The sequence below is a fragment of the Embiotoca jacksoni genome, unplaced genomic scaffold, assembly GCF_022577435.1.
Source record: "Embiotoca jacksoni isolate LCO1_2020_lvr unplaced genomic scaffold, fEmbJac1.0.p SCAF_110, whole genome shotgun sequence".
Lineage (NCBI taxonomy): Eukaryota > Metazoa > Chordata > Actinopteri > Embiotocidae > Embiotoca > Embiotoca jacksoni.
In genome coordinates, this window is record NW_027185242.1 from 498,039 (window position 1) to 516,943 (window position 18,905).

General features: G+C 42.1%; 2 protein-coding genes across 4 annotated transcripts in view; both read left to right on the plus strand.

Moving 5' to 3' along the window:
- Positions 1 to 2,610: 2,610 nt before the first annotated feature.
- LOC138194643 (mitogen-activated protein kinase kinase kinase 7-like) lies at positions 2,611 to 18,412 on the plus strand. 2 transcript variants are annotated; one of them, XR_011177944.1, is made up of 15 exons: positions 2,611 to 2,916; positions 6,272 to 6,382; positions 7,146 to 7,211; positions 8,986 to 9,031; positions 9,271 to 9,409; positions 9,650 to 9,774; positions 10,124 to 10,252; positions 10,907 to 11,037; positions 11,690 to 11,774; positions 12,400 to 12,530; positions 12,609 to 12,747; positions 13,404 to 13,465; positions 13,963 to 14,078; positions 15,661 to 18,081; positions 18,195 to 18,412. XR_011177944.1 is itself a non-coding variant. In XM_069143542.1 (14 exons), the coding sequence occupies exons 1-14, from the start codon at positions 2,851 to 2,853 to the stop codon at positions 15,830 to 15,832; spliced, it is 1,518 nt and encodes a 505-aa protein (XP_068999643.1). In that variant the 5' UTR covers positions 2,611 to 2,850; the 3' UTR covers positions 15,833 to 18,412. The 2 variants fall into 2 exon arrangements, 1 of the variants encoding a protein (XP_068999643.1); XM_069143542.1 differs by having other exon boundaries at positions 15,661 to 18,412.
- Positions 15,858 to 18,905, plus strand: part of LOC138194641 (transcription regulator protein BACH2-like) — a 32,661-nt gene continuing 29,613 nt past the window's right edge. For both annotated transcript variants that reach the window (XM_069143541.1, XM_069143540.1), the window contains exon 1: positions 15,858 to 15,945. The gene's annotated coding sequence lies outside the window, so the exon portion shown is untranslated. The remainder of the gene's footprint in view (positions 15,946 to 18,905) is intronic.

An 18,905-nucleotide genomic window follows, 5' to 3' on the forward strand; every position in this document is an offset into this window, starting at 1 on the left:
TGCAGCTCATTTGCGGCTTAATAATGGACAATGCAGACGGAACCCCGCCACAATTATCATTGTCATTATTATTATTATTAGTAGTAGTTGTAGTAGTATTAGCATTAGTATCAGTATTAATATTATTAGTAGTATTGTTATTAGTATTATCATTATCATTATTATTATTATAAGTACTAGTATTAGTATTATTATTATTATTATTATTATTATTATTATTATTATTATTGGAGCATGTAAACACTAGGAAATGAATTGCTTTTGATTTTTATTTATTTATTTTTATACAGTAGATATAAACTGTTGGTCTGAGGCAGATTTTACTGTCTTTGGAACCAGGCTGACTGTTTCCCCCTGCATTTATTCCTAAAGCAAAGCTAAACTATACAATTCACTCGCTGGCTCTACTTAATATTTAGCATATAAATACGAGAGTGGTGTGAATCTTTTCCATCTCAATCTCAGCAACAAAGTGAAATTCACCAATAGGTAATAGTAGTAGTTGTTGCAATATTGTTATGAGTATTATCATTATTAACATTGTTATTATTATTATTATTAGTAGTAGTAGTAGTAGAAGTATTGTTATTAGTGTAATCATTATTATTATTATTATCATTATTAGAAGCTGCAGGTGGTGGGGGTGGACACGTCCACCGTCTCCTGGATCAATGACTACCTGACAGACAGACCACAGTTTGTCCATCTGGGCAGTGTGCTGTCTGATACGGTGGTCAGTGGTATTGGAGCTCCTCAGGGAACTGTTCTGTCTCCTTCCTGTTCACCTTCTACACAACTGACTTCCAGAACAACTCAGAGTCAAGACATCTGCAGAAGTTCTCTGATGACTCTGCAGTGGACGGTGTATAAGGGATGGACGGGAGGAGGAGTCAGTGGTCGGTGTATAAGGGATGGACGGGAGGAGGAGTCAGTGGACGGTGTATAAGGGATGGACAGGAGGAGGAGTCAGTGGTCGGTGTATAAGGGATGGACGGGAGGAGGAGTCAGTGGACGGTGTATAAGTGATGGACGGGAGGAGGAGTACAGGGCAGTAGTGGAGGACTTTGTGGAGTGGGCGGATAGAAATCACCTCCTCCTGAACGTGGCCAAGACCAGAGAGATGGTGGTCGACTTCAGGAGGAAGACGACGGCTCCACAACCGCTGAGAGTTCTGGGAGAGGAGGTGGACATGGGGTTGAGGTGTACAACTACCTGGTGTCTCCATGACAACAGACTGAACTGGAAGACCAACATCAACGCTGTCTACAAGAAGGGGATGAGTCGACTCTTTTTCTTGAGGAAACTTCGATCCTTCAATGTGTGCAGCGAGATGTTGGAGATGTTCTACCATCTGTTGTGGCCAGTGCATGGAAAAGGTGGTGGAGAGGAGGACGCTGAGGAAACTATTATCCACATTGGATAATCCTGACCACCCTCTCCACCACCTGCTGCAGGGACAGAGGAAGATGTTCTCCAAAAGACTCCTCCAGCTGCTGTTACAAGGACAGATACAGGAGATCATTCCTGATACAGGAGATCATTCCTGATACAGGAGATCATTCCTGCCCACTGCTATAAGACTGTACAATAACTCACCTCTGGCCAAATCAATCTCACAACAATAACACCGTTGGTTGTTTGTTTAAATCCTTGCACTATTGTTTAGTTCGTTTTAATTTAATCTATTATTCTATTTTATTGTATATATATATATAGTGAATTTTTATACATATATTTTTTACTGTTTTATTGCTTTTCCTGTACCTATAATGCTGCTGTAGGGGAAAAAAAAATTCCCTTTGTGGTACTGTCCTGTGGAATTATCAGGACCATCAAGACCATCAGGACCATCAGAACCATCAGCACCATCAGCACCATCAGCACCATCAGCACCATCAGGACCATCAGAATATCAGAACCATCAGGACCATTAGAACATCAAGACCATCAGAACCATCAGGACCATCTTCTCAATCACTTGGTTAAATGTGATTGAATCAACAAGTCCAACTGGAAGTAACACGTTTTATTGATTATCAAACCCAGTTGTGATTACATAAAGAACACAGTTTCCTTTGACAATGTGCTGACCTGAAGCAGAACATTGGTCCTTTTTGTTTTGTGATGAGAACTGGAAAAAGCTTTTCTGAGATTCAGTCATTCTGCTTTGATTGATTTGTTTTTTTATGACCTGCGAATGGGATGTTTGTGCAAAGGGAAAGAAAAGAGAAATAAAAATATGTACATGTTTTCAAGTAATTTTCAAATGTTCTTATTCTGCCCATTTGAATTGTCAATTAATGTTCCTAAAGAAAAAAAAATTGTCTTTTCATCCAATAATGTAAACTTTAAACTTTATTTTTTAGAACCTGTAAATATAAAATGTTGGTTCAAATAAAGTTTGTGCTGTTAAAATCATATTGGTTCCTGTCAAACTTTCATCTGAAGTGGCATTATTCAGTGTTGTGGGGTTCATACATTCATATTACTTCATCTGAGGTCATTATAAGATTCCCACAGAACACCTAAAGTATGTGGTGAAAAACCCTCCTTCTTTTTCTCAGCAGGCAGGATCCCCACCTTCCTGACAAACGCAGGAAAAACGGCGTAAATAAGCGGTGTTTGTAAAAAATATTCGCGATTTTTGGCACGTTTGGCTTGCCATAGGCAGATGTGTAAGCAACAGTACGGAGCGAGCTGCTGCTGCCTACTTCCTGAATTCACAGCAACAGATGAAAACGGCAGCTCGGCTGGAGCCAACAAACATTTAGTCCCGACAACCGCCGGGAAGCTTCGGCCTTTAACTGCAGCAGCGTCGGCCACGTCGAGCAGAGACGCCGCTGCGCTGCGATGGTGGAGCCGCCGGCGGCCTGCGGGTTCGAAGACATCCAGTATGAAGACATCCAAGTTGAAGCGGTACGTTCACTCCCCAACAGCCTGCTCACTCAGCACGGCAGCAAGTTCAACTCCGGTGGATCCTGTCCCTCAGCAGGAACGGAGACAAAGACAGACAGGCACATAGACAGACGGGACAAAGACAGACAGGGACTCGGCTCGTCCTCTTGGAGGTTTACTGTCCTTTAAAGGGACAAGAAGGGAGGTCAAGAGACGGAGGCCCGAACACACCGTGAGACGGAACAGAACCGAACCAGGCGCGGCTGACTAACCGACTAACCCTGAGGCAGAGCTGCTCCTCAGTGTCCGCTGATGGAGATCAGGATAGGTTCTAGAGTCTATAGTTCTATATCAAATACTACAGAGATCCAGATAGGTTCTAGAGTCTATAGTTCTATATCAAATACTACAGAGATCCAGATAGGTTCGACAGTCTATAGTTCTATATCAAATACTACAGGGAGATCCAGATAGGTTCTAGAGTCTATAGTTCTATATCAAATTCTACAGCGATCCAGATAGGTTCTAGAGTCTATAGTTCTATATCAAATACTACAGGGAGATCCAGATAGGTTCTAGAGTCTATAGTTCTATATCAAATTCTACAGAGATCCAGATAGGTTCGACAGTCTGTAGTTCTATATCAAATTCTACAGAGATCCAGATAGGTTCGACAGTCTATAGTTCTATATCAAATACTACAGAGATCCAGATAGGTTCTAGAGTCTATAGTTCTATATCAAATACTAGAGATCCAGATAGGTTCTAGAGTCTATAGTTCTATATCAAATACTACAGAGATCCAGATAGGTTCTAGAGTCTATAGTTCTATATCAAATACTACAGGGAGATCCAGATAGGTTCTAGAGTCTATAGTTCTATATCAAATTCTACAGAGATCCAGATAGGTTCGACAGTCTATAGTTCTATATCAAATACTACAGAGATCCAGATAGGTTCGACAGTCTATAGTTCTATATCAAATACTACAGGGAGATCCAGATAGGTTCTAGAGTCTATAGTTCTATATCAAATACTACAGCGATCCAGATAGGTTCTACAATCTATAGTTCTGTACAAACTACTACAGACATCAGGATAGGTTCTATAGTTCTATATGAAATACTAGTGTTCCGTGTGTTCTAACTATTCCGTGTTATAAGTGTTCCCTGTGGTCTCAGTGTTCCATATGTTCTGTGTGTTCTAAATGATTCATATTTTCCGTGTGTTCCATATGTTTCGTGTGTTCTAAGTGATTCATATGTTCCATGTGTTCCGTGTGTTCCATATGTTGTGTTCCATATATTCCGTGTGTTCTAAGTGATTCATATTTTCCGTGTGTTCCATATATTCCGTGTGTTCCAAGTGTTCCATATGTTCCGTGTGTTCTAAGAGATCCATATGTTCTGTGTGTTCCAAGTGTTTCGCGTGTTCCAAGTGTTCTGCGTCTTCTAAGTGTTTCATATGTTCCGTGTGTTCTAAGGGTTCCGTGTGTTCCATATGTTCAGTGTGTTTTAAGTGTTCCAAGTGATTCATATGTTCTGTGTTCTGAGTGTTCCATATGTTCCAAGTGTTCCACATGTTCCCTGTGTCCCATGTGTTCCGTGTATTGTAAGTGTCCCATATGTTCTGCGTGTTCCACGTGTTTCAAGTGTTTTGCGTGTTCCATATGTTCAGTGTGTTCTCAGTGATTCATATGTTCCGTGTGTTACATGTGTTTTAAGTGTTCCATATGTTCCTTGTGTTCTAAGAGATCCATGTGTTCCATATGTTTTGTGTTCCAAGAGATCCACGTGTTTTAAGTGTTCTGTGTGTTCCATGTGTTTTGTGTTCCGTGTATTCTAAGTGTTCCGTGTGTTCCTTATGTTCCATGTGTACTAAGTGATTCATATGTTCTGTGTGTTCCATATGTTCCGTGTGTTCCATATGTTCTGAGTGTTCCAAGTGTTTCGCATGTTCCAAGTGTTCTGCGTCTTCTAAGTGTTTCATATGTTCCGTGTGTTGCATATGTTCCGTGTGTTCTCAGGGTTCCGTGTGTTTTAAGTGTTCCAAGTGATTCATATGTTCTGTGTTCTGAATGTTCCAAGTGTTCCACATGTTCCGTGTGTTCCATATGTTCCGTGTTCCATATATTCCGAGTGTTCCATATGTTCTGAGTGTTCCAAGTGTTTCGCGTGTTCCAAATGTTCTGTGTTCCATGTGTTTTGTGTTCCGTGTGTTCTAAGTGTTCCGCGTGTATGCCATCTGTTTAATGTGTTCTAAGTGTTCCGTGTGTTCCATATGTTTCGTGTGTTCTAAGTGTTCCGTGTGTTCTAAGTGATTTGTATGTTCCATGTGTTCTAAGTGATTCATATGTTCCGTGTGTTCTAAGTGATCTGCGTGTTCCAAGTGTTTCGTGTGTTCTAAGTGATCCGCATGTTCCAAGTGTTTCGCGTGTTCCATATGTTCCGTGTGTTCTCAGTGTTCCATATGTTCCTTGTGTTCCATGTGTTCCATATGTTTTGTGTGTTCTAAGAGATCCATATGTTCCATGTGTTTTAAGTGTTCTGTGTGTTCCATGTGTTTTGTGTTCTGTGTGTTCTAAGTGTTCCGCGTGTATTCCGTATGTTTAATGTGTTCTAAGTGTTCCGTGTGTTCCATATGTTCCTTGTGTTCTAAGTGTTCTGTGTGTTCCATATGTTCCGTGTGTTCTAAGAGATTCATATGTTCCGCGTGTTCCATATGTTCTGTGTTCCGTATGTTCCATATGTTCTGAGTGTTCCAAGTGTTTTGTGTGTTCCAAGTGTTCTGCATCTTATAAGTGTTTCATATGTTCCGTGTGTTGCATATGTTCCGTGTGTTCTAAGGGTTCTGTGTGTTCCATATGTTGTGTATTTTAAGTCTTCCAAGTGATTCATATGTTCTGTGTTCTGAATGTTCCAAGTGTTCCACATGTTCCGTGTGTTCTAAGAGATCCATATATCCCGCGTGTTCCATATGTTCTGTGTTGTAAGAGTTCCGCGTGTTCCAAGTGTTTCGCGTGTTCTAAGTATTCCATATGTTCCGTGTGTTCTAAGTGTTCCACATGTTCCGTGTGTTCTCAGTGATTCATATGTTCCGTGTGTTACATGTGTTTTCAATGTTCCATATGTTCCGTGTGTTCTAAGTGTTCCGTGTGTTCCATATGTTTTGTGTGTTCTAAGAGATCCATATGTTCCATGTGTTTTAAGTGTTCTGTGTGTTCCATGTGTTTTGTGTTCTGTGTGTTCTAAGTGTTCCGTTTGTTCCAAGTGTTCCACGTGTGTTCCATATGTTTAATGTGTTCCAAGTGTTTCGTGTGTTCTAAGTATTCCGTGTATTCTATATGCTTTAAGTTTTCTGTGTGTTCTCTCTTCAGGCTGTAGGCAGAGGAACTTTTGGAGTCGTCTTCAAAGCCGTCTGGAAAGGAAAAGACGTCGCAATCAAGACCATCGAGAGTGACAACGAGAGGAACGCCTTCCTCGTTGAGGTACAGTGACCACTTCCTTTTCTGTGGTTCTTTCTGGCTCTCTGATTGGACAGAGCAGCCCCACCTTCTTGAATGACATTGTTTACATCTAGATCAATAATACATCTATGATCCTCTTCAGAGTATTAATTAGTTGATGGGGGAAAAGGATTTGTCTCTTCCTCTTGTTTGCATTGTGGCTCCGGAAAGTCTCTTGTCCGAAAAGTTTCCTTTGTTGTCTGTCTTATTTGCAAGTGATTCTTTCCGCATCTAATTGACGACTACCCGGTGTCCTTATCTTGTGACCTACAACCAACTCTGTATTACCATACAACAGCAGATACAAAGGGAATGGGGGTGACTGTCAACTGTTTGTCAACTGTATAAAAGCTGCCCTAAGGAAAGCCCTGCTGGAGAGACGAGGACTGCTGGGGAGAGCCCTGCTGGAAGGACTGCTGAAGAAGGACTGCTGAAGAAGCACTGCTGGTGGGAGCACTGCTGGACACTTCTCTTTGAGGGTGCATGTAGTTGCTCCTTCGCTGGACAGGAACTGTCTTCATGAAGGACAGTCAGAGACACTCCCTGCTGGACTTGAACCGGACCGACCCGGTCCAGCTAGAACTGAGTTAGTTACAGACTCATGAATGAGCTATTGTCCACATGCCGTCCTTCTTCATGTTTTAGGGAGCGGAGTCTCCATCACTTCCTGTCTTCAGACCCTCTCTGGCTGGTTGTGTTGATTTTCAAAGTGTGATGTCTTTCTGTCTCTCTGTGTCCCTCACAGCTCCGACAGCTGTCCCGGGTCAATCATCCCAACATCGTCAAGCTGTATGGCTCTTGTGACGACCCGGTGAGTCCACTACACGCTAACAGCCGTGTTCCTTTAAACATACAGCATCATGTCTGAGGACAAACATATCTGAGGACACTCTGTCAGAGACCGTCCTTAATTCTGTAATTATGATGAAATTTCACATCCAAGTCTAACAGGATGAACTATTATATCCCAGAGGTCAAAGGTCAGCCTCACTGATTGTAGAGGTCTTCTTTGTGTCGGTTGAACGTGTGTGTGAAGAATCGTGTGTTGTCATGGCAACAAGTGTGTGTTCCATCAGAATCACATGTACAACCCTGTTTCCGAAAAAGTAGTGATGCTGTGTGAAATGTAAATAAAAACAGAATGTGATGATCTGTAAATCATGTAAATTATATTGTTTTATAAAATTATCTGCTTATTTTGAATCTGATGCAGCAACACGTCTCCATAAAGTTGTTCCAGGATCATGTTCACCACTGAGCTGCATCACTTCTTTTAACAACACTCTGGAAACGTTGCGGGAACTGAGGAGACCAGTTTCTGGAGTTTTGAAAGTGAAATGTGGTCCCATTCTTGCCTGATAGAGGATTCCAGCTGCTCAGCAGTTCAGGGTCTCCTTTGTTGTATTTTTCATGTCCTGATGCTCCAGATGTTTTCAATGATTGACAGGTCTGGACTGCAGGAGGCCAGTTTATCAGCGGACTCTTCTACTACGGAGCCATGCTGTTGGAATACGTGCAGAATGTGTTTGGATGTTGTTCTGCTGAAATAAACAAGACCTTCCCTGAAAGAGACGTTGTCTGGATGACAGCATATGTTGCTCCAAAACCTAAATATATCATTAAGCATTAATGCTTCCTTCCAGATGTTCAAGCTACCCATGCCATGTGCACTAATGCATCCCTGTACCATCACAGATGCTGACTTTAGAACTGAGCTGATAACAAGCTGGATGGTCCCTCTCCTCTTTAACCTGGAGGATGCAGCGTCCATGATTTCCAAACAGAATCTCAGATTGTGATCCATCAGACCTCAGGACAGTTTTCCACTTCACCTCAGTCCATCTTCAATGATCTCGGTCCAGAGAAGGCGGCGGTGTTTCTGGATCATGTTTCTATCTGGTTTCTTCTTTGGAGAGTTTTAATCTGCATTTGTGGACGCAGCGATGAACTGTGTTCACAGACGATGGTTTTTACAAGTGTTCCTGAGCCCATGCAGTGATTTCCACTCCAGAATAGTGTGTTTTTAATGCAGTGCTGCCTGAGGGCCCGAAGATCACCACCATCCAATATTGGTTTCCAGCCTTGTCCCTTGTGTTCAGAGATTTCTCCAGATTCTCCTGAATCTTTTAATGATATTATGAACAGTAGACGATGAAATCCACTAATTCTTTGTAGTTTTACGTTGAGGAACATTATTCTTAGATTGTTGCACTATTTTCCCACACAGTGTTTCACAGAGTGGTGAACCTCTCCCCATCTTCACTGGAGAGACTCCGCCTCTCTGAAATCATCTTTTTATACCCAATCATGTTACTGATCTGTTCCCATAGTAACCTGATTAGTTGTCAGATGTTCCACCAGGTGTTTATTCTTTTATCTTTACACAACTTTTCCATCTTTTGTTGCTCCTGTCTCAACTTTTTAGAGATGTGTTGCTGCCATCAAATTCAAAATAAGATATTTTTTTGAAAATATCTGCACTTGGAACACACGGAAGTAAACTGGGTGTAAACACAGAACATATGAATCACTTAGAACACACGGAAAACAGTTTTTCCTGAACATGTGTGTTTATCCTGTTTCAGGTGTGTCTGGTGATGGAGTACGCAGAATGTGGATCTTTATACAACCGTGAGTCCCGTGATGTCTTCTCTTCACATCATGAACGACCAACAATAACATCTAGTTTGTTCTATAAGGTTGATAACAAATTATTTTCAAGTAAAATAATTTGATAGAAACTGAAGCTCTTGACAGTAAACGATGCCTCCATTCACTCATTAATCAGTGATTTTTTTGCTGTAAAATGATGTTTGTTATTGTTGAGTGCTGCAGCGTTCTCTGATCCGTTGCTTCTCCGTCCGTCTCAGTGCTACACAGCGCTGCTCCGCAGCCACACTACACTGCCTCCCACGCTGTCAGCTGGTGTCTGCAGTGTGCTCAGGGAGTCGCCTATCTTCACGCTATGAAGCCCAAAGCCTTAATTCACCGGGACCTCAAACCCCCGAAGTGAGTCTGGGAACATGAGAGAAGCTGTAGAGAACAGATTGATGTTCTTCAACGTGTGGTTCTACTGAGATGAAACTTGTTAGATTGTCCTCACGTTCATGACTGATCTTCACTGACATTTCCTCTTAAACTATCATCAGGTCAACATGTCTTGTTGTGCTTCATTTCGATCGATGAGTAAAGTTCTTTCTCAGATGAACTGTGTCCATCAGCAGCTCTAACCCTGGTGCTCTGTTCCAGTCTGCTCCTCGTGTCGCGCGGCACCGTGCTGAAGATCTGTGACTTTGGAACGGCCTGCGATATTCAGACCTACATGACCAACAACAAAGGCAGTGCGGCCTGGATGGCCCCGGAGGTGTTTGAAGGTCAGCCCAAACAGGACTCACTGCTCAGATAGAGATGTGTTCACACAGCTTCAGCTTCACTGACCGGTCATTAATATGAAACGGGCAGTATGGTTCTGGTTCTGATGGTGCTTTACTGGACTCAGAGGCTCTGCAGTGTTTCATGCCCCTGCTGCAGAAAGAAACACATTTTCTTTTGTCTGAAGAGTCAGTAACAGTTCATACAGATGAGTGGATTAATATCTAATGTTTCTGGTGCACCATGGATATCAGACTAACCCTCTGCAGCCGTTACAGCTTCATTTAAATCTTGTAGCTTCAGGAAGTGGGCAGTTGAGTGTCTTTAACTCCGCCTGTGTTCGTCCCTCAGGCAGTAACTACAGCGAGAAGTGTGATGTGTTCAGCTGGGGCATCATCCTGTGGGAGGTCATCACGCGTAAGAAACCCTTCGATGAGATTGGAGGTTCTGCGTTCTGCATCATGTGGGCCGTCCACAGAGGTGAGTGACGTCCAGCACCATCCAAGCCTCCGGTCTTACTGACAATTACAGATTCACAGGAAGGTGTGTCTCCACCTGTCTCCACCTGTGCGTGAACACGGATCAATAAAAAGGTGGAGTCAGAAACGGGTGACCTGACCGTGATTAGAGTCCTTTGATCTGATTTTCTGCTTCCATCAGTCTTAAACTGTGTTTGGACTGGAACACGAAGTATTGAAGTTAATGAGCCAACGATTATTATATTTTATGTTTCACTGAACAACGCTGGTAAACACTTACGAACACCTAATGATAGGATCCATCTGTGTTCCTCCAGAGGACTTTGTCTTCTTCAAACACTTTTACGGACTATCTGTGATGAAGGTGAACCTCAGAGGGTCACTGACCGGACGACAGATGTTGAGAGGCTGTCAGACAAACATTGAGTTATTCACGAGTTGCTGGGTTTAAACTGGGAGTAAACTATGAGTAAACTACGAGTAAACTGGGTATAAACTGGATGCAAACTTGAAAGTAAACTGGGTTTAAACTGGATGTAAACTGTTCTGTGTAGAAGACTGTAAATACTAAATTAGTGATGTTGAGATGTCGTCTCCCTGCAGTGATGATAGAAACCATGAAGCTTCATCTGACTGGATGTTTCCTGTAATGCAGGTACTCGACCTCCTCTCATCAGAGACCTTCCTGAGCCCATTGAGACTCTGATGACACGCTGCTGGGACAAAGAACCGAGCCAGAGACCGTCCATGAACGAGGTCCAGAAAACCATGAGGGACCTCATGAAGGTAGAGTCCAACCAACACTGGTCACATGGTCTCAGTCTGTTAGTGAAGGACTTCTTCATGTCTCTGGTTAGTGAAAGAGGTCTTCATGTCTCTGGTTAGTGAAGGAGGACGTCTTCATGTCTCTGGTTAGTGAAGGAGGACGTCTTCATGTCTCTGGTTAGTGAAAGAGGTCTTCATGTCTCTGGTTAGTGAAGGAGGACGTCTTCATGTCTCTGGTTAGTGAAGGAGGTCGTCTTCATGTCTCTGGTTAGTGAAGGAGGTCTTCATGTCTCTGGTTAGTGAAGGAGGACTTCTTCACGTCTCTGGTTAGTGAAAGATGTCTTCATGTCTGGTTAGTGAAGGAGGACAGAGTTTCATGACGTCAAATGAGATATTAAAGTAGATGTGTTGACGACAGCGTCTCATTTTACCCGTGTGATATGACACATGGTGAACTGAAGGATGAACGCAGGAGAACAGATCATGAGCATTACAGCAGCGGTGACTTCAGGCACAAACTCAACAGTTAATTCGACTCACGGTATCATGGAGCGTCATGGCAACCGCCAATCTTGTTTGTATCATGTACTGTGTGTGTGTGTGTGTGTGTGTGTGTGTGTGTGTGTGTGTGTGTGTGTGTGTGTGTGTGTGTGTGTGTGTGTGTGTCTTACAGTACTTCCCAGGATCTGAGGAACCACTGAACCTTCTTCAGCAGTCCTCAGCCTGCAGAAGTGGCTCTTCATCGACCACCAGCACAGGTAACACTTCAGCACAGGTAACACTTCAGAACAGGTAACACTTCAACACAGGTAACACTTCAGCACAGGTAACACTTCGGCACAGGTAACACTTCAGCACAGGTAACACTTCAGAACAGGTAACACTTCAACACAGGTAACACTTCAGCACAGGTAACACTTCAGCACAGGTAACACTTCGGCACAGGTAACACTTCGGCACAGGTAACACTTCAGAACAGGTAACACTTCAGAACAGGTAACACTTCGGAACAGGTAACACTTCGGCACAGGTAACACTTCGGCACAGGTAACACTTCGGAACAGTTAACACTTCGGAACAGTTAACACTTCGGAACAGGTAACACTTCAGCACAGGTAACACTTCAGCACAGGTAACACTTCAGCACAGGTAACACTTCAACACAGGTAACACTTCGGCACAGGTAACACTTCAGAACAGTTAACACTTCGGCACAGGTAACACTTCGGCACAGGTAACACTTCAGCACAGGTAACACTTCAGCACAGGTAACACTTCAGAACAGGTAACACTTCAGAACAGGTAACTCGGGTAACTATCAGCTCTGCTCAGTGTTCGTTGTGTGTTCCGGGGACAGAACATGTGGGTTCTTGCTGTCTGCAGGATCGTATGCTGACTGCACCATCAGCAGTAACCAGAGTGACGAGCACACAGAACACAGAACCTCCGGAGGCCGAGAAGAAACCTTGAAGAACTTTGAGTCCAAGTTCCCTCTTCAGTTCAAACCCTCCAAGGTACTAACCCTGTTCCACAGGACCGGGTTCTGTCCAACAGGACCGGGTTCTGTCCTTCAGTACTTTATCTGTCCCCAGACTGCTGCTCTGCGTCCCAGTTTGTCCAGAGTTTCCACCGTGGACAGTCAGCCAGGACGCTCCCAGAGTCCCACCCTGTCCACCAGTCCTGTGTCCACCTGCGGACAGTCAGAGTTGAGGATGACCCTGAGTCCTACAGGTAGGCCGTTATGATTGACAGGTGGGTGGGGTTGGTTTTTTTTTCTTCCTGTGTGAGTGTGAACACACCTGGATGATGCACAGAGAGCTCTGAGCTCTGATGAATTGTCACTATAATCCACCAGGGGGCAGCACACTGCTAACTGTCTGTGTGTGTAACTCTGTGTCTGTGCTGTTGTGTTGTTACTCTGTGTGTCTGTGCTGTTGTGTGTTGTGTTACTCTGTGTCTGTGCTGTTGTGTTGTGTTACTGTGTGTGTCTGTGCTGTTTTGTGTTACTGTGTCTGTGATGTGATGTTATTGTGTTACTGTGTGTGTCTGTGATGTTGTGTGTTATGTTTCTGTGTGTCTCTGTACTGTTGTGCGTTATTGTGTTACTGTGTGTGTCTGTGCTGTTGTATGTTATTATGTTTCTGTGTGTCTCTGTACTGTTGGGTGTTATTGTGTTACTGTGTGTGTCTGTGCTGTTGTGTGTTATTGTGTTACTGTGTGTGTCTGTGCTGCTGCGTGTTATTGTGTCTGTGATTTCATGTTATTGTGTTACTGTGTGTGTCTGTGATATGTGTTATTGTGTTACTGTGTGTGTCTGTGATGTTGTGTGTTATGTTTCTGTGTGTCTCTGTACTGTTGTGCGTTATTGTGTTACTGTGTGTGTTTAGCTACCAATGGACTGGACGGCTCGGTTCCTCTGAACTTCCTTAAACTGGATCATCAGTTACAGGTGAGTTCAAAATAATCTTTAATTTATTTTATTCAGGAAACAAATCAGTTCTCATTATTACTATTGATGTTCTATTGATCTATTGATGATCTATTGATGTTCTATTGATCTATTGATGTTCTATCGATGTTCTATTGATCTATTGATGTTCTATTGATGATCTATTGATGTTCTATTGATCTATTGATGTTCTATTGATGATCTACTGATGTTCTATTGATGTCCTATTTATGATCTAGTTATGATCTTTTGATGTTCTATTGATGATCTATTGATCGATGAAGGTTAGGAGGTTCTACTGATGTTCTACCTTTAAAACTGCCACACTGACAATGGGTTTTATTGAAAAAATGATTGTTGCATTGATTGATTGACCCTGTGAACAGCTGATGAGAAAACAGGTTCTTGTTGATGCCTGTGTCTTCGTCCACTTCCTGTTGTACTATAGGTTTTGATGTGTTCTGGGACATCATGTGTGTCTGTGTCTCTTCTGTCAGCCTCTGGCTCCGTGTCCCAACTCCAGAGAGTCCATGGCGGTGTTCGAGCAGCACATCCAAATGGCCCAGGAGTACTTGCGGGTCCAGTCGGAGATTGCTCAGCTGGTCCAGAGGAAGTAAGAGCAGAGATGTTATCACCCTCATAGGTTCTGATGTAACACTGAGATGGATTTAAAGTGTCCACTGAGCTGCTCTGTCTGTGTTGGGTCGATTCTCGAGGTGGACCAGGTTCTGACTCAGTATCTCTCTGCTTACCGAACCAGAAGCGGTTAATTAGACACACTTCTCTCGTTTGGTCATGTTCAGGGTGGAGTCGTCCTGCCATCTCACAAACTACCTCCACCTGTCAGTCAGCAGGACGTGACATATAATCTTTAACCTGATTAAGCATTCAGATATTTAGATGTTCAGATATTTAGATATTTAGATGTTCAGATATTTAGATGTTCAGGTATTTAGATGTTCAGGTATTTAGATATTTAGATGTTCAGGTATTTAGATATTTAGATGTTCAGATTTTTAGATGTTCAGATGTTCAGATATTCAGATGTTCAGATATTTATATGTTCAGATGTTCAGATATTTAGATGTTCAGGTATTAGATGTTCAGGAATTTAGATGTTCAGATATGTAGATATTTATATGTTCAGATATTTAGATATTTGGATTTTCAGATATTTAGATATTTGGATGTTTAGATGTTCAGATATTTAGATGTTTAGGTATTTAGATGTTTAGATGTTCAGATATTTAGATGTTCAGATATTTAGATATTTAGATGTTCCGATATTTAGATGTTCAGGTATTTAGATATTTAGATGTTCAGATATTTAGATGTTTAGATATTTAGATGTTCAGATGTTTAGATGTTCAGATGTTTAGATGTTTAGATGTTCAGATATTTAGATGTTCAGATATTTAGATGTTCAGATATTTAGATGTTCAGGTATTTAGGTATTTAGATGTTCAGATATTTAGATGTTCAGATATTTAGATATTTGGATGTTCAGATATTTAGATATTTAGATATTTAGATGTTCAGATGTTCAGATATTTATATATTTATATATTCAGATATTTGGATATTTAGATGTTCTGATATTTAGATGTTCAGATATTTAGATGTTTATATATTTATATATTTAGATGTTCAGATATTTAGATGTTCAGATATTTAGATGTTCAGATGTTTAGATGTTCAGATGTTCAGATATTCAGATATTTAGATGTTCAGATATTTAGATGTTCTGATATTTAGATGTTTAGATGTTCAGATATTTAGATGTTCAGATATTTAGATATTTACATGTTCACGTATTTAGATGTTCAGATATTTAGATGTTCAGATATTTAGATGTTCTGATATTTAGATGTTCAGATGTGTAGATGTTCTGATATTTTGATGTTCAGATATTTAGATGTTCAGCTGTTTAGATGTTTAGATGTTCAGATATTTAGATGTTCAGATGTGTAGATGTTCTGATACTTTGATGTTCAGATATTTAAATATTCAGATATTCAGATGTTTGTTCAGATATCCTCCACCTGGATTATTATTCACTCATCAACACGTCTTGTTGGTTTTCTGCTCCTCTTATTCAGACAGGAACAGAAATATATTTCTATTGGAGACATGATGTCCGGTGAATAGAGGGACCTTCATGGAGTGACCTTGTTTGTGCTGCTGCCTCCGTTCAGACAGGAGCTGGTGTGTGAGCTGGAGCAGGACCAGAGGGAGCAGCAGACGTCATCTCGACTCATCCAGGAACACAACAAGCTCCTGGAGGACAACAGCAGCCTGTCGGCCTACTGCCAGGGCCTGAGGAGCAAACTGGGCCTGGTCAAGAGTCAGAACCAGCAGCACAGCTAGGACGGAGGGACAGGCTGCAGCAGACCGTCTCTGATGGACCAGCAGAACCCCTCCATCAGCTGACCCGGCAGTATCCTGAGAATGTCAGACCCTCCGCTACAGAATACGTGAAGGTAACATCGTGGACCGTGGCCTTTAAAGTCAAACTGAAATTTCACTTCAGCTTTTAATATGGACACATTAACTTATAATGATGGGACTGATGTCCAAAGAGGAGAGATCTTTTGGACATGGAGTCCCACTTGATGCTGTCGGCGAACTTGTCTTGTTTCTGTGGTTCATCCTCAAAGTGTCCTTCTCAGTTTGAGCTGACGGACGAGTTTGTGGAAGTTAAATGACAGCAGACAGTTTATCTGGACGTCCGTCCAAGGACTCTTATCCTTAATGTCCTCTATGTCCTCGTTGTCCTCCATAGAGCTCCACTCTCTGACAGCTCTGCTAGTTGCACCAGAGATTCTGTCCGTCTCTGAAAATGAGACGTGTCATCATGAAACGGAGCGTCGGACTGAGACTCATCTGTAGAAATCTGACTGGAATCATCTTTCAAACATCCTCCACATGTGGTTTAGATCTGATCTGCAAAAATCACATTTCAGGTGTTTTTTACTGTCCAGACTTTCAGAAATCATCCAGATCAAACTGTCTCTGACAGACAACAGATCGGTTCTGCAGTCTGAACGAGACCTGAAGTTCTGAATGAGGTCAGTGAGGAGGAGTTTTAACTGCAGTGAGGAGGAGTTTTAACTGCAGCCGTGTGCCAAATAAACAGCATGAATGAATTTCAGTTTGACTTTAAAGAGTAGCACCGTGTGCAGCCACATGATGGAGCTGTAGGAGGACTTTTGTACGGTGGTTGAATGTCAGGACCAAACAGACTTCATGTCACTTCCTCTCTGACTTTGCTTCCAATCAGTTTAATTTTCAGATTAGTAAATTCTTATGTATTTTCTAAACAGTTCATCATATCCATTTTATCGTATGTTATTGAAAGGAGGACAAGCTGAATCATTTTAAACCGCTTTTACTGTGAATCCTGTTGTTACCAAAGGAACTCTTTGACATGGGAAGAAGTGCAGAGTGACGACTCTTCACTTTCTGATGTTTTACTGAACTCTGTTAACATTATTCTGCTCAGTTTGTTTCTATTACGGCGGCTAACTTGTCCTTTTATTCTGAGGAATAAAAGGAGATAAAACAAAGAATTCACGAACTATTTCTGCTGTTTTTCAGTGTACATACTTTAATTACATCTTTTAAAGTTTTAAGGTTTGTAGTCAGTGTTTGATTTAGTTTCCTGATTGGTGTGAATGAAGTTTCATCATCAGTCACAGCTGTGATGCTGTTTGTTGTCCTGCAGAGTGATGATGCAGCACAGATTCATCAGAGCTTCAGTTCACCGAGATAAACTGTGATTCTATAAAGTCTGATGTCCATTATTTCAGTAACATTCACCAATATTCATAAATGTGGTCTCAACCAGCTGCATCATGACACAACAATCAGGTCAGCCAATCAGAAACACTGTGTCACAAGTTTGGTCTCTGTCAGTCAGCTCTTCCAAAGCCCCGCCCACTCAGTGCTGCTGCAGCAGTTGAGCGACATTCATGAATATTTACTGCTTTGAGTCTGGTTGAATCTGACGTCACGCTACACTGCTGTGTGTCGTTTATTGACTATTGACCAGCACATGATAGAGAGGGAGAACCCAGCAGAACCACAGGGAGAACACTGAAGGAGGACCCTTCAGAACCACAGAGAGAACACTGAAGGAGAACCCTGCAGAACCACAGAGAGAGAACACTGAAGGAGAACCCTTCAGAACCACAGAGAGAACACTGAAGGACAACCCTTCAGAACCACAGAGAGAACACTGAAAGAGAACCCTTCAGAACCACAGAGAGAGAACACTGAAGGAGAACTCTGCAGAACCACAGAGAGAACACTGAAGGAGAACCCTTCAGAACCACAGAGAGAACACTGAAGGACAACCCTTCAGAACCACAGAGAGAACACTGAAGGAGAAACCTGCAGAACCACAGAGAGAGAACACTGAAGGAGAACCCTTCAGAACCACAGAGATAATACTGAAGGAGAAACCTGCAGAACCACAGAGAAAACACTGAAAGAGAACCCTTCAGAACCACAGAGAGAACACTGAAGGAGAACCCTGCAGAACCACAGAGAGAGAAGACTGAAGGAGAACCCTTCAGAACACACCTCGGTGTCGGTGGAGGAGACGATGATCAAGAGTAGCGCTTTTATTATAATTATAAATATTATTATTATTACTATTATTGTTTTATTTTAATATTATCTGTTCACGTTCTACTTGTGTGACGTGTTCTGTTTTTTTTTTCTTCAGTCACATGACGACAGAGTCTGTTTCCTCCAACACAGACAGCAGCTGATCTTCATCTGAATGATTTATCTCCTCCTGCTGAGTTGATTCAGCTCTAAAGAACAAATAGAAGAGGATTTATTTGAACACAGATGATCTCAAATCCCAGAGCTGTTTCCATAGAAACGAACACTGCTGACCTTCACAACTTCTCCCTGAAATAAACATGTTTTTCCACCAAATGTACCTCCATGTCTGCTGCACCTGCTCTTATTAGCATCTTGTAATATTCGAATACGTCTTTGTGGAGCTGCAGGTATTGGAGAATCCGACTGCACATGCGGTCAAAGATGTTTGTAGCACTACATGGTCGTGGTCCACAGGGAGCGCTATGATGAACGTCCTCAGCTCATGTCAATTATTGTCAGCTGGAGCTAAAGATTAAAATAACATTTAAAAGTATGGATGTAGAAACGGGTGACGTCTCCTCATCTCTACATGAAGCTTCATTAGTTGTCAATCACCAGTGTTATTTTACAGACAGACAGACAACGCTCACTTCACATTTACAAACGGCCCAGGAGTGTTTTTTTTAAATTTTTATTTTGTTAACTGGTGACGGCTCGTATGTCTGTCCAGAGCTCCTAAGTATCATGTCTCAGGGCAAAATCTCAGAGGTGCATCTCCATGCTGACCTCGGCAGCACAGTGCTGCTAACCCTAACCTTAAACCGAG